We start from the raw sequence: 15,714 nt of genomic DNA, 5'->3' as shown, positions 1-15,714 counted from the left end.
ACAACTCTTTCTGCAGGCAGCCCAGTCCCCTAGCCCGCTCTTTCACTGGGTATCTGTGTCAGAGTGCATTTTTTCATCCATCACTGGGGTCGCAGTCTGCAGGTTGGACCCGGCACCCATCAAGTCTGTAGCCCTTAGGAGACCCGGAGCAGACAGCACCTTTCTGCAGCAGGTTGTCTGACATCTGCCAGAGTCTCAGTCCAGGGTTTTTATGGGTTTCAAAAGAGAAAAAGTGTGTGCTGATTGGTCCATGGGCGGTCACAGGCAGGCCCGGAAAAAACACCACAAGTTCTTACTCTGGGCCATAGAGTCCAGCCCGAACTGACAGCTTGGCCCTCAGGCTTCAGGCCATCCCTGGCTTGAAGGTGGGGCTTCACCAGGGACCCACCCCCTTCCACCCAGGAGCCTGTCTGCCTCTTATGGCCATCAACCATTTTGTCCACAGTGCCCAGGCTGTTGGTGCAAAGGGGCATCTACAGACCTGCACCCAACTGCCCTCCTCCCCTGTTTGGCCTCCCTCTCTTGCTTCTTGGCACCCAAAGTCCAGAGGGGGCTGAGGCTGCAGGGGGCTGGTGCGTCAGCACCGCCCCAAGCGTGCGCACACTTGATCAGGTCTCAATAGAACCCAGGCTCAGCCTCAACTTTGCTCTGAAATTGGAGTGGACACCAGGAGCACAGAGAGGTCAGGCAGCAGGAACAGGCACTTTCAAGCTCATGGGCTTCCTTGGACCTGGGTCCTAGGCTTCCCAGGACCCTGTGAGCGCAGGGATGCCCAGGTCTGCAGCTGTGGCTGGGCAGCTGCAGCTGTGCCTGGGAGGGCAGGGCTCCCACTTATTCCCTGCTCCTGCCAGCTCCATGGAGCACACAGCCCTGACTGTGCCTCCCCCACTGCAGCTGGCATCTTCCCAGCAGAGGCTCCAGACAGGCCACCGCTGCCATCACAATACTGTATTCCAATCATAAATCTCTAACTTTATAATTTTCATAAAGGAAAACTCACACCTTCTATGAGTCAGGCACCTTGATTGATGCTTTAATTGTGTTGTCTCATTTAAAACCCTTAAACTACACATCACAGACTTAGAGCTGTTAAACGGCTTGCCGTTAAAATGGCAGAACCCGCCGGGCGCGGTGGCTGATGCCTGTAATCCCAGCACTTTGGGAGGCCGAGACGGGCAGATCACGAGGTCAGGAGATTGAGACCATCCTTGCTAACACAGTGAAACCCCCGTCTCTACTAAAAATACAAAAAAAATTAGCCGGGCATGGTGGCGGGCGCCTGTAGTCCCAGCTACTCAGGAGGCTGAGGCAGGAGAATGGCATAAACCCGGGAGGCGGAGCTTGCAGTGAGCTGAGATCCGGCCACTGCACTCCAGCCTGGGCAACAGAGCAAGACACCGTCTCAGGGAAAAAAAAAAAATGGCAGAACCAAAATCAGAAATCAGCCCATGCTCTTCCTCCCAGACCAGGATTATTTTACCCTGCCATCTTATCTCATCTGGAAAATGAAAGTAAAGATATCTTTCTGGCAGGAATGGGCAATAATGCATGTAAGACTCCTAACACAGTACCTGGCACATAACTAGCCCTAAGGAAAAAGTAGGTATTCTTGGGGTGGCAAAATTTTAACTAGATGGAGAGTTGAAATAAAAAACATAAGAGGGAATCCTGATGCTCAGAGATCTACCTTGCTCAGGGTTACACAATCAGAAGTGGTGCGGCCAAAATTTGAGCCCAAATGACTTCAATGTCTGTGGTCTTTCCAGAATATCACCTTTCTCAAGGACATTATCAGGCTTAAACATACACATTTTCCAAGATACAAGGCTATAGGAGCCCTTCTCAGATGGGTCAAATTTTATTATGCTTTGTTTTAAAAGAAATCCAATTAGGTTTGGATGTGTGTATGTACGTATGTACACAGCAAGGTAAACTGCCAAACAGGGACAGCTTCGAGCCTATTAACTCAGTATCTTTTTTTTTTTTTTCTTTTTCTTTTTGAGACAGAGTCTCGCTCTGTCACCCAGGCTGAAGTGCAGTGGCACCATCTTGGCTCACTGCAAACTCTGTCTCCCGGGTTCAAGAAATTCTCTGCCTCAGCCTCCTGAGTAGCTGGGATTACAGGTGCCCGCCATCAGGTCTGGCTAATTTTTTTGTATTTTTAGTAGAGATGGGGTTTCACCAACTTGGCCACGCTGGTCTTGAATTCCTGACCTCATGATCCACCCACCTTGGCCTCCCAAAGAGCTGGGATTACAGGAGTGAGCCACCATGCCTGGCCTCAGTATCTTTTTTTGAAGATTTGCAAGTAACTTATTCTACAAGCCAAGGAAGTTTATAGTTCTCATGATTACATATCTTACCTGGACAACTCTAAGAAAGGACTAAGAAAAATTGTTTTTGGCTGGACATAGTGGCTCACACCTGTAATCCCAACACTTTGGGAGGCCAAGGCGGGGAATCACCTGAGGTCAGGAGTTCAAGACCAGTCTGGCCAACAGTGTGAAACCCTGTCTCTACTAAAAATACAAAAATTAACTGGGCGTGATGGTGCACGCCTGTAATTCCAGCTACTTGGGAGGCTGAGGCAGAATTGCTTGAAACTGGGAGGCAGAGGTTCACAGTGAGCCAAGATCACATCACTGCACTCCAGCCTGGGTGACAGAGTGAGACTCCACTTCAAAAACAAACATTAAAAAAAAAAAAGAAAAGCTTTTTAAAAGCAGTTCCTGGAGCAAATGCTATTCAAGCTTAGCCTTTCAGGGAATTCTATAGCTATTCTGAGTATGCAACAGGAACTCAAAACTCCTACATTTTTAGGACTATAATCTATGTGGCCGAACACAAATCAACTTGCTCATGAGAACATTTTACTACAAGCGTGAGCTAGCATAATATAAAGGGCAAACCTGCACCTAACAGGATCCCCCATTCCTCTTCAGTTAGACCAAGTTCTCAAGTTCTTTAATATGGTTGTTGGATCTGAACATAGACTATAGGGGACAAAGAAGTCAGCACTAAGGTACCTAGGGCACCAACCAGGGGATCTGAACTTTGAATCACACAAGGTAGGGCCAGTGTTTTATTAAAAATATATCTGATATTAATGACATAGGAAATATCTAACATTAATATTTTAATGTTTACACAGAATACAAAGCTATTTACATTTAGGATGCTAACTTTATATAAATGATTGACACAAACAGAAAGGCATCAAAGTGATTACAACGAAACGATTATCTTTCAGTGATGAGATTATAGGTAATTTTTCTTTTTTTTTTTGGAGACGGAGTCTCACTCTGTTGGCCAGGCTGGAATGCAGTGGCACGATCTTGGCTCACTGCAACCTCCGCCTCCCAGATTCAAGCTGATTCTCCTGCCTCAGCCTCCCGAGTAGCTGGGATTACAGGCACGTGCCACCACACCCGGCTAATTTTTTAGTTTTAGTAGAAACGGGGTTTCACCATGTTGTCCAAGCTGGTCTCCAACTCTTGATCTCAGGTAATTCACCTGCCTTGGCCTCCCAAAGTGCTAGAATTACAGGCGTGAGCCACCACACCTGGCCAGTATAATTTTTCTTCTTTAATACTGTCTGTATTGTTCAAATTTTCTACCATGTTAATGCATTTTTTTTTTTTTTTTTTTTTTTAGACAGAGTCTTGCTCTGTCCCCCAGGCTAAAGTGCAGTGGTGCGATCTCAGCTCACTGCAACCTCCACCTCCTGGGTTCAAGTGATTCTCCTGCCTCTGCCTCCCAGCTACAGGTACCTGCCACCGCACCCAGATAACTTTTGTATTTTTAGTAGAGACAAAGTTTTATCATGTTGGCCAGGCTGGTCTTGAACTCCTGATCTCGTGATCCACCCACCTTGGCCTCCCAAAGTGCTGGGATTACAGCAGGCTAGAGCACAGTGGTGTGATCTCGGCTCACTGCAACCTCTGCCTCCCGGGTTCGAGTGATTCTCCTGCCTCAGCCTCCAGAGTAGCTGGGACTACAGGCACACTCCACCATGCCCAGATAATGTTTGTATTTTTAGTAGAGACAAGGTTTTACCATGTTGGCCAGGATGGTCTTGATCTCTTGACCTCATGATCCGCCTGCCTCGGCCTCCCAAAGTGCTTGGATGATTACAGGCGTGAGCCACCATGCCCGGCCCCGCCTTTTTTTTTTTTTTAACCAACCTCTTCCCATATCCCCATCTCTGCTACACTCCCTAGCCTTTGGTGTCTACTATTCTACTCCACTTCTGTGCATTATAATGAAGAAAAGAGCAGGTGGTGGCTCGCACTTGTAATCCCAGGGCTTTGGGAGGCTGAGGCGGGAGGATCACTTAAACCAGAGAGTTTGAGACCAGCCTGGGCAGCAAAGTGAGACCTCATCTCTACTAAAAATTAAAAAAATTTAAAAGGCCAGGTACAGTGACTCACGCCTGTAATCCAAGCACTTTGGGAGGCCGAGGCAGGTGGATCACAAGGTCAGGAGATCGAGACCATCCTGGCTAACATGGTGAAACCCCATCTCTACCAAAAATACAAAAAATTAACTGGACGTATTGGCAGGCACCTGTAGTCCCAGCTACTCGGGAGGCTGAGGCAGAAGAATGGCGTGAACCCAGGAGGTGGAGCTTGCAGTGAGCCGAGACTGTGCTACTGCACACTAGCCTGGGCGACAGAGCAAGACTCCATCTCAAAAAAAAATAGCCAGGTACAATGGCATGCACCTGTAGTCCCAACTGCACGGGAGGCTGAGGCAGGAGGATCCCTTGAACCCAAGAATTAGGGTGCAGTGAGCTGCAACTGTGCCACTGCATTCCAACCTGGATGACAGAATGAGACCGTCTCAAAAAACAAAAACGAACAAACAAAAAAAACAACTTCAGGTTTTTCAAGGACAGCAAGAAAGTTATCAAAAGACAGCAAAGAAGAAAAATACCCTAGAAAATAAATTTACTTTTCACCTTACAAGAAAATTCAGTCAAGACAACAACTCTGCTTAACAGAAAACAACATTCTAGAGTTTTAGAGGTGAATGGGATTTCACGGGTTTCCTAGATCTGTATTTTCACCTTATGGAAAAGAACAATGAGATCCAGGTGGTAAAGAGACTTGCCAAGGGTTATCTAGCAATTTAGCTGGCAGCACAGGGATTATCTTCTAATTTGCTGTAAGTTTAGAAACTAAGCAACAAAGCTTATCTGCAAGTCTAAAAATAAATATAAACAGGCCATTTAAGAGGCTGGGCAGGGGCGTGGTGGCGCACACCTGTAATCCCAGCTACTCAGGAGGCTGAGGCAGTGAGAATCACTTGAACCCAGGAGGCGGAGGTTGCAGTGAGCCAAATCATGTCATTGCATTCCAGCCTGGGCAACAGGGCGAGACTTCATCTCAAAAAAAAAAAGAAGCTAGGTAGGACCCTTCTTTAAGCAGAGAGCATGATTTGGAACCTGGACTTTGTTACAGGTTCTTGTTGTTATTGCCTCACTTCCTGCTTCTTGGCTGGGTTCCTCATTAACTGATGAGGTTGCCCAACAGAAGGGCTCTAGATAGGTGATGTATTAGTAGTACAGTTAATTACATGCTAAGAAAAAATGACTATCTTTGGCTTTATTACAAAATTACCCTCTACATCAATTTTGCTCTTATTTTCAAGAGTTTCCTTTATTTTTAAGAGAAGGTTCAACCAAATTATAGAATCATAGCCTTTCGGAGAAAGGAAGTGACAGCAAACTTACCTGTTTAAAAAAAAAAAAGAAAATCATGACAAGGTAGGTCACAGCTCACCCACTGGGATGACCACAGGGGTGCAGGTGTTAAAGCAGAGGCTGCTCAGATCAGTAAATGTGCATAGTTCATGCCAATGCCCCCTCATACCTTGCTGTCCAAAAGAAGGTTGTCTGGTTTGATGTCTCTATGGATGAATCCAAGTTGGTGAATAGAGTCTATGGCTAACACTGTTTCTGCTATATAAAACTGAGTCTCCTCTTCTGTCAGAGTGTCTTTTTTCATCAACAAGGTCATCATATCTCCTGGAAACAAGAAGATACAAAGCCACCACACATACACATACACACACACACACACACACACACAAACAACGTACGAGTGAGTACCAATTTTCAGATATGTCTTCCCTATCTGCCAACATAAGGCAGCTAAACAGACCTCTTCTGTGTACCACAGATAGACTCACATTGCCAACATGGGAAGAAATGGGATTTTCACACCTAAGCTAGCTAAAGTTGACCATTAATGTATGATTTGTATTTTACTCTTGAGAGAAAAAGAAAATTTCTTCCCACACTTTAAAAAACAACTATATTTGCTTAGGATAATTTTTTGGACTCGGGGTAAAAAGCTACTTTACTTTTCACTTTGCCTGAACAAATATCTGCAAGCTTTTCTACATCTATAACTAAATGGCACTTCCACATAGATTGTATTGCCATTGTTATAGAGAGGCTGAAATGCCAAATAAAAATGTAAACACTTGGGGAGGCTGAAAACAAGCTTTCCAACTTCTATTCACAGAACACAAACAAATAAAAAGGAGGGACTTGGGTAGCAAAGCATTAGTCAACAAAAGCTAAAAATGAACTGAAAATGCTATACACTAGAATGTGCAATAACTGCCTCCTAGAAGAGTACAATGGACATCTCTCAAGGTCAGTTTTTTTTTTTTTTTCCTCTAGTGTGTTATTACAGGTATTTAAATGGACACCAGTACCCTTTATGTAACTTTTAAAACACAGTATCGGTATTCTAGCAGTTAAAATGTAACCTCGTTAGCTTTCTGCAAAGTCAAAATTTCATCATTTCTGTCTAATACCAGCAACATAAAATGGCAGAGAAAGATTCAGATCCTAACTCAACAGTGAGAAACGCAAAGAAAATATGTATAAGGAGTTTAAAACTAAGAGAAACAGGATTCAGTTTAGACCTCACATAAAACCACTTAGGTTAGAAAACAAGGAAAAGAGAAAGAAACCTCTGATTTTAACAGAGCATGATGCTGCTTTTTCAATTTCATTTCATTTAGAACATTATGTTTTTTATTACTGGAGAAAAGTAGCTATTTTTCCCTCAGGCAAAAATTAAACCGTTTATTAAAGTGCTCTTTTTCAGTCCAAGACATAAAAAAATATGATTCCCTAATCACTCCTGGCAGCCCTTCAATCTGGAGTCCCACCAGACACATGGAGACAGTGCACTTGGGCTGCTACCCCAGTAAGGTAGCTATATGGCCTTAGTTCTGTGGCTCAGGAGAGCAGCCAATGGGGCCTCACCTGTGCAAGTTTGCCCAGATGATTGGGAAGCTCAGGCCAGATGCTCTATGGCTCTGGAGGCTAGCTCCACCAAGTGCAAAGGGCAGGGTCCAGGAGACATGAGAAGCTACGGAAGATGGTAGAGGTTAAGTCTTGAGGACACATTAGGAGCTGGTAACCAAGTTGGCTCTCACTCCAATTTAAGAACTAGCATCTAAATGTTAAAAAAGTTTCTCCTCATTCTACCAGACTCTTTTCTAACATTAATCAACTGTTTATTTTTTATTAAATGTATTAAATATTAAAAAGTATTGATGACCCTAAATCTAAGGGTTGTCACAAAATCAAAATATTATGCCACAATATAATTATTGTGGAAAAGGTTCTCTTTTTTTTTTTCCCACCAGAGTTTGCTCAGAGTTCATCTGCTCACTGGGAAACAGACTGCTTTCCTCAGAACAGATGGCATGTTCTGTTCTGGGTTTACTTTGGAGCTGTCTTAGATGTTCGTGCTGAGTTACTAAAACTTAAAATTTCAGAAATGAGAAATTGATTCTGGCTACTAATATAGGTAATAAAAAATTCACTCCTTATTAATATGTTATACAAAAAGAAACAAAAAGTTGGAGCAAATAATGTTATAGCTTCAATGTTGCCACTTGGGTTATTGATCATATATGATTCTCATTGACAGAAGAGCAGGCAGAGCACCCTGTTTATTCCTATATATTTTAAAAAGGGAAGAAAAGAAAGAAATGTCCATCTGAAATCATGTGAATGAATGAAAAGGTTACTTTTATGGCACTAAGATTGTAGAAAGGCACCCCAGCACAAGACAGGTTACTGACTTCCTTTATAGACCTAAAAAAGGATATAGAAAGCAACTCTGTGAGTACATTTAAAAGTAGAAAGGAGGGTTAATTGTGATGTGAGAGAAAGAAACCACAGAACAAAAAGAAAAAATGACCTTTCATCGTCAAGTAATTACCTCCAGGCAGGAACTCCATGATTAGGTAGAGGTTTAGCTTATCCTGAAAACTATAGAACATTTTCACAACCCACAAACTGTCTGCCTCCACTAGAATGTCACGCTCCGCACGAATGTGGCCAACCTGGAGGTATATGCATTTGATTAATGACAAAGCTTGCTCTGCTTTATTAGATTGTATATTTGCTTAAACAATTTAAATACTGTGTTTAAATACTGTTTTGAGTATTTAATCGTGATGATACAAAAGATCCAATTTCTGCTTAGGCAAACCTACTAACTCAAAATTGACATTTGACTTGAAGGTATTCAGTGATGAAAACTTGAGTGATGAAAGGCTTTAAAAAATGGCAAAATGAATGGCTTTAATGCAAATAGCAACTTTAACATTGCTATAAACTGAATCTCTGATTAAAATTACTACTCTTCTGCATACAGTTTTGTCTAATAATCTTTTATGATAAAAATAAGTCCCCAAAGTGAGACTCCTTCCTCAGGTCTGCAATAGTATCTGCAAGGACAGTGAGCTCACTGAAAATTCTAGAATGCTACGATACCACAGCATTTAGTTCACTGTTGTGAGCTCAATCAATCCTTACTGAATTGAAATATAAGAAAACCTAAGAAAAGTTGTAGATTCAAATTAATGACATTTCCAGTTTTATACTTTCACTGAAATATCTAGCTAAAGAGACCACGTTGTAGAAAGTTTGAGAGAACTGGAATTATTTTGTTAAAGCAATGCTTTATTATCAAATTTACTTTATTTAATTTAAATGCAGAACAGTAATCAAACATCACTGCATATTATCAAATTCCCCCCCCAAACTTTTTTTAAAACGAGATGGGGTCTCACTCTGTCACCCCGGCTAGAGTACAGTGGCGTGATCATAGCTCACTGAAGCCTCAAACTCCTGGTCTAAAGTGATCCTTCTGCCTCAGCCTCCTGAGTAGCTAGGATTACAGATGCGTGCCACCACACCTGGCCCCTCCCCTCTTTTTTAAGTGTCACAAGTTCTAAATTGGGTTGATTCAGATCTAAATTTATTAAGACTCAGTCCAATCCCTGAGTAGCGGTTTTGGTCTTAATATATGCTACAGGTCTTGACTTTTTACAATATGTTCTGAAGTAAAACATGTACCAAGATTCACAAATTGGCACTTCTGTTGGCAAATTTAGTCCATGGCTGTTGTTTGGTTTAATACAATGTTTGATACGATGGTTGTTTGTTTTATTGACGTATCTTTAGGGAGACAAGGCACTCTTCCATTTCAACACAGATCCCACCCTCTCCCCTGGTCTTATACCTAACTTGCTTCAGGCTTCCATGCTAACTCTTGGGGACCCAGAGGCATTTGACTTTATGTATTTGAGTTTTCAGTGTCTACTAAAATCGTTCTTTGGGGAATTTTTTTAAAAGCTGCAACCGTACAGAAAACCTACATCTTTACATCTGTACTTATGGTATTGGGGTGGGAAAAAAATGGACAATAAGGGTGAAAAGAAACAGTGCTATGAAACACAATGGGCCGGGCGCGGTGGCTCATGTCTGTAATCCCAGCACTTTGGGAGGCCGAGACGGGCGGATCACGAGGTCAGGAGATCGAGACCATCCTGGCTAACACAGTGAAACCCCGTCTCTACTAAAAAAGACAAAAAACTAGCCGGGCGAGGTGGCGGGCGCCTATAGTCCCAGCTACTCGGGAGGCTGAGGCAGGAGAATGGCGTGAACCCGGGAGGCGGAGCTTGCAGTGAGCTGAGATCCGGCCACTGCACTCCAGCCTGGGTGGCAGAGTGAGACTCCGTCTCAAAAAAAAAAAAAAAAAAGAAACACAATGAAGCCAAGTAAAGGATCAAAGCTTTTGGGAAACAGCAATGTTGCTTGCTGCCCCACAGCCATGGCTAAGACCCAGTCACTATAAGACATTAATACACTAGAAGGCAGCCTTCATCTGCCTGTCTCCCCTGGCTCCCAGTAAGGTCTCTACCTACTGCAGGGAGCCAAAGAAAAGGGGAGGCACTACAATTACCACTTGTCACTCACCCTGGAGGACAGAATGGTGACCACAATATTTCCTGTTTGTCAAGGGGAAAGCTACTGTGAGCACACCTTGCCCTTCTCTCTTGAGGCTGAAACAGTAGCTAGAAACCTCATGGTTTGAAAGTGGAGTTGGCTGAATATAGATTAAGGGAGGGAAGAGTCTGAGGTGCAATTCATACAAAAAGGTTATCTTTCCCCTATTCCATAAATATTTAATAAGGTGGGGGGGGGTTGTTGTTATCCTATGCCCTAAGAAAGAAATAAAAGCCAGTTTTTTGTCCCATCAATAACTATATACTGGTATCACAACTGAAGGTTTTCCTTTTGCACTGGAAGAGAAACATCAGAAGCTAGCTAGATGTCATGTCTCACCCTTTAAATTTTTCCAGGTAGCAAAAATTTCCATCATGTGGAACAGAAAAATAACCTGAACTCTCAGTGGGTAGCTTTAATTCCTACCCAGTTTATTTAGTAAAAGCAAACAAAAAAGCAATTTTACCTCTGTACCTGTACTTTGTCAGCCCTACCCCAAAATGGTGATGGATTTGCACTGGTCTACTTCCATCTTTTATCTAGCACAAACCCAATGCAGGCTTCTTCAAGATGGCTGAGCCAGGTAGAGTCTGTGGCCAGAGACTTTAACTGGCTCATAATGAGATCTGTTAAGTTGAGGAGTTGAGTCCTCAGCTAAGGTGAGCTAAACAATTTAAGTTAATGTACCATTTAATCCATAAGTTAATGCATCATTTAAAATGTTAATTATAATAGTTCCTTTACTTTCATTTAGAAAAGTTTTAGAAACTGATTTTGAAGGCACAGTATTTGAGAAAGGCTTTTTACACATTATGTCTGGACCATCCTCTGTTAGAAACCATGTGGGGCACCAGGTATACATAAAATTACTAACTCTGAAAATCATATGTACTTTGTTTTGCAGTTTTACTCTGACTGCTAACATTTGATAAAAAGAGGCCTTAAGCCTTGGTTAAAACTGTAAGAAATATATCTTGCAAAAACAAAACTTACTCATGAGATGCAAACATACGAATTAATGCAGAAGCCTTATAATTTCCTTCTCAAGATTAACTGACACTTTTTCAGTGCCTACACACCCATACCACAAACTAATTTGTAGATAGTATGTAAGTAGGCCGGCTTACTGTGAATTTTGAAAAAGGCTGGTGTTAGCATAAAGTATAGTGTCTGAAGACTTACTGCCCGGGTATTTGATACTCTCAACTGAAATTCCTGGGAGTCTAAAGCTTCTCGGTAACACATGAAAATTCGAGAGAAAATAAAAATTCCAAATTTTGGGGTGGCATTCAAATGAAGACAGGGAAGACCAGTGATTGTATCTCCTCTCAAGAGGTAGAAAGGATTGGATGTGGGGCCAATCTCCATCCTTCCTCTTTGGCTCTAAATTGGGAGTTCTTGTCACAGGGTCTCCATGTTCCTATAACATCAAATCTTCTACAGGACATTTGCAGTCATCACCCATCGCAATCTGTTCTTAAGCAACCAGCTACATTAGACTAGATTTATAGAAAGTCTATTCTTGCTTTTTAATTTATCCTTTCCAATATTTAAAACTTTATTTATTTTGCATAAGGCACTTTATAAATCGATTTGCAAACCAGGTTTTGGTTTTAGAAAATATCCTTTATCATTAAAGGAGAATTTGCATTGTTCTGCCATTTGCATTATATTTTTCAAATTCAATCAGAAATTGGAAGGCTGGTCTTTTTCAGGTACTGATGAGCTACCTAGAAGACTCAACTTTGGTTTAGGTAAACAGAATGAAGCATATAAAGACACATTTTAGATTATAAATTCCAAATTCTAATTCCTAGTCCTTAGTTATGAGATATATATTACAATTTCTATTTCTCAGCATTTGGTAAGAAACACACTACCAACACCACGTATGACCTCAAAAAAAAAAAGGCTCTCAAAATAAGGACATTTTGTGATCCATTGGAAGACACAAGTAACAGCTGCTTTTCGAACAGATTCTCAATTTTTAAAAGATTGCATATAACCTATAGGAATTATTTGTGATTTTAAATATGAACTTCTTTGTAGGGGGAAAAAGGTAGTATTATATATACAGTCATACATGACAGAACTAAAGAAAACTGTAATAAAAATATATATTTCAATTAAACAAAAAGAAAAGTTTAGGAGACAAAAATTAATAAGCTAAAAGCACTGCTACCACTGTGCTTTACCTGCTCTTTTTCAAGCATATCTGCTTTACGAAGTATTTTCATTGCATACACATGTCCCGTATCTTTCTTCTGAACAAGCCGTACCTAAAAAGTTACAAAAGAAATGCCAAGTCAAAAACTCATACTACCAAGCTAATGCTTTCATGTGTTATAGGATGCAATAATTAACTGAAAAAGTATTATAATTTTAACAGGAGCAACTAGTAATAACAAAGCAGAAGAAAATGCTTTTCAATGTTCCAAAATGAATACATTATACACAGTAAAGTCGATGCTGCAAACATCCTCAAATACCTCTACATCTGAACAGCTTTGGTTCCTTAGTTGAACAAACCAATCTAATTTAAAACCTTCAATTTCAAATTTAAGGACTCATTATACCCCTGACATATGTCATCCAGTCAGCTCAGAAAATCTAAGTAAATGATTACAACGATGTTTAATTAAAAAAGTAGCGGTGCATGGTGTTGTATATCTGTAGTCCCAGCTATTTGGGAGGTTAAGGTAGGGGGATCGCTTGAGCTCAGGAGTTATGAGCTATGGTGTATTATGCTGATCAGGTGTCTAAAGTAAGTTCAGCATAATATGGTGAATATGGTGACCTCCCAGAAGTGGGACTGGCCGGGGGGGTACTAGGTTGCCTAAGGGAAGGGCAAACAGGCCCGGTTCAGAAATGGAGCAGGTCAAAACTCCCATGCTGATCAGTAGTGAGATCGTGCCTGTAAACAGCCAAAACTCCAGCCTGGGCAACACAGTAAGACCTTGTCACTTAATCAAAATAATAATAACAAAGTAAAACTTCATGCATAGGAAAAACGTCCGGAAAGAAAAACAAAAAATTCAGGCCAGTCGCAGTGGCTCACACCTGTAATCCCAGCACTTTGGGAGGCTGAGGCAGGTGGATCATCTGAGGTCAGGAGTTTGAGACCAGCCTGGCCACCATACTGAAACTCCGTCTTTAATAAAAATACAAAAATTGGCTGGGTGTGGTGGCAGGTGCCTGTAATCCCAGTTATTCGGGAGGCTGAGGCAGTAGAATCACTTGAACCCGAGAGGCAGATCTCGGCTCACTGCAACATCTGCCTCCTGGGTTCAAGCGATTCTCCTACCTCAGCCTCCTGAGTAGCTGGGATTACAGGCGCGTGCCACAACACCCAGCCAATTTTTGTATTTTTAGTAGAGACAGGGTTTCACCATGTTGGTCAGGCTGGTCTCGAACTCCCGACCTCGTGATCCACCCGCCTTGGCCTTCCAAAGTGCTGAGATTACAGGCGTGAGGCACCGCGCCTGGCCCTAAGGTACCAGGTTTTAATAACATACTGTTCCTTTTATACTTGCAACTATTGCATCAGTAGGTCGTCTACTTTGGGCATTTTTCATTAATGGGAATGACCTTGCATGGGCTCTTTCAAACTCTCCCCAACCAACTGCTCTTGTGCCCAAGCAGGATCATTTCCAAGAACTGTGGGGACAAAGTCGCAAATGCTTTCAAATCTCCACCACTACCTACATAACTCCTTTCTGTAAATTCTACCTCCTAGGGTCATCTTTTTAGAGCTGTATCAATCTGGTGGGGAGAAATAAAGGGTGGAGATACACTGTTAATTAGTTAGTTTCCTTCTGGAGAGGCAGTGCAGTATGGGGAAAAGCAAGCGCTTTGAGTTCAGGAAATAGGGCCCAACTTTTGGTCCCAGTGCTTAATGGCTGTGTGATAACAGGACATTATATATACCTTTACAGTCTTAATTTCATCATCTATAAAATGGGTTACTGTCCTGATTATGGGGAAAAAGCAGCCTGTAAATAATAAATGTTGATTTCCTTCTACTTTTCAACTCTCCCCCTAAGTCAATATTTAAACACCAACATCATCTCTGGCAAACAGAGAACAGAGATCTGGGACCTTGGAGAGAAGAAAAAGAGAAAGCAGACAGACAAAGCAATTAGGATGTGGCGATGGCATGCCTGACCCATGTAATTCCATACATTTCAGTTATATCAACAATTACGAGTTGATGATAGGTTAGAAGCTTTGAAGTTTTGCAATTATTTTTGTACTTGACAAGTAGCTGTGATTTTTACCTCACCAAATGCTCCTCTGCCTATTACTTTTAAGGACTCAAAATCTTCCAATCCAAGTCTTGTTCTCTTCAAACGAAGAAACTCTGTTTCCTTCCGAGCATGTGCTGATCTCCGGAGTCGTTTCTAATATTTAAATAAGGAAGGGAGAAGAGGGGAAGGAGCTGAAATTCTGATAACAAGTCATGTTTGTCACTTACCCAGCTGGAAAACAGGTCCACAGTGGACTAGGGATAATCTTTTCACATATGGAAGCACCCCAGAAGGACTCTTAAGAGGTCACTTCTCCATTTCCCGGCCTTTAGACACAACATCCAAGCCACACTGAACAGATGAGTGCCTCCTCTGGGAACTCTGACTAACCTACTTCAGCAATCCACTATCCTAACATTTTTGGTGAAGGAAGGGATAAATAATCAACAACATTTTCCTTGATCCTGTTTAATATAAACTAAAAATGTGTTCTTATCTTTCCCTCTGGGTTGGTTACACATTATATGCTCTAACTTTCTGTTATTTCTACAAGTATTGGGTATTTTTCACCACTGTCCTGGGTTCTGCAAGCCAATCCTATTTTCGAAGGCATTTCCACTGCCATTCCAGTTTCTTGCACAGTCCCTTGTTAACTATATTTTCTCCTACTATATCTGTGGGCACTGGGTGGAAGGGCTGATTTGAGATGGATATTTTGCCTTAATAAAGATTTCAGGAACATGACACACTGGGGCCTGTCGGGGCATGGGGGGAAAGTGGAGGGAGAGCATTAGGACAAATACCTCATGTATGCGAAGCTTAAAATCTAGATGACAGGTTGACAGGTGCAGTAAACCACTATGGCACATACGTACCTATGTAATAAACCTGCACGTTCAGCACATGTATCCCAGAAAAAGTAAAGTAAATAAATATTTCAAAAACTTGCCCTACTCCTACGGAGACTTTTCAGTGAATTCTATAAAAATGCTATAACTTGCTCTTTTAAATTTTAATTTGATTTCATTCCTTCTTTCTCTTGGAATTCTAAATCTAGTTTACTATAACTGCATCTAGAGAAGCCTTCCTCTCCTAGTTACTTAATAATTAATCTGTCCCTCTGCATTAACACCCAAATCC

At 41.8% G+C, this 15,714-nt stretch overlaps 1 protein-coding gene across 13 annotated transcripts in view; it reads right to left on the bottom strand.

Moving 5' to 3' along the window:
- The window catches only part of STK38 (serine/threonine kinase 38), a 55,389-nt gene that overhangs the window by 16,095 nt on the left and 23,580 nt on the right, over nucleotides 1-15,714 (bottom strand). For 11 of the 13 annotated variants that reach the window (XR_012433845.1, XR_012433844.1, XR_012433843.1 and 8 more), the window contains 4 exons: nucleotides 14,605-14,727; nucleotides 12,523-12,606; nucleotides 8,253-8,376; nucleotides 5,874-6,028 (listed from right to left, as the gene is read on the bottom strand). Coding sequence is in view for 10 of the 13 variants with exons in the window: in XM_074038226.1 (XP_073894327.1) it covers nucleotides 5,874-6,028; nucleotides 8,253-8,376; nucleotides 12,523-12,606; nucleotides 14,605-14,727 (486 nt within the window). In the remaining 3 variants the exon portion in view is untranslated. The remainder of the gene's footprint in view (nucleotides 1-5,873; nucleotides 6,029-8,252; nucleotides 8,377-12,522; nucleotides 12,607-14,604; nucleotides 14,728-15,714) is intronic. The other 2 variants (XM_074038228.1, XM_074038227.1) reach the window with 1 other exon arrangement.

The sequence above is a fragment of the Macaca fascicularis genome, chromosome 4 (assembly GCF_037993035.2).
Source record: "Macaca fascicularis isolate 582-1 chromosome 4, T2T-MFA8v1.1".
Lineage (NCBI taxonomy): Eukaryota > Metazoa > Chordata > Mammalia > Primates > Cercopithecidae > Macaca > Macaca fascicularis.
This window is presented reverse-complemented; position numbering and strand designations above follow the sequence as displayed.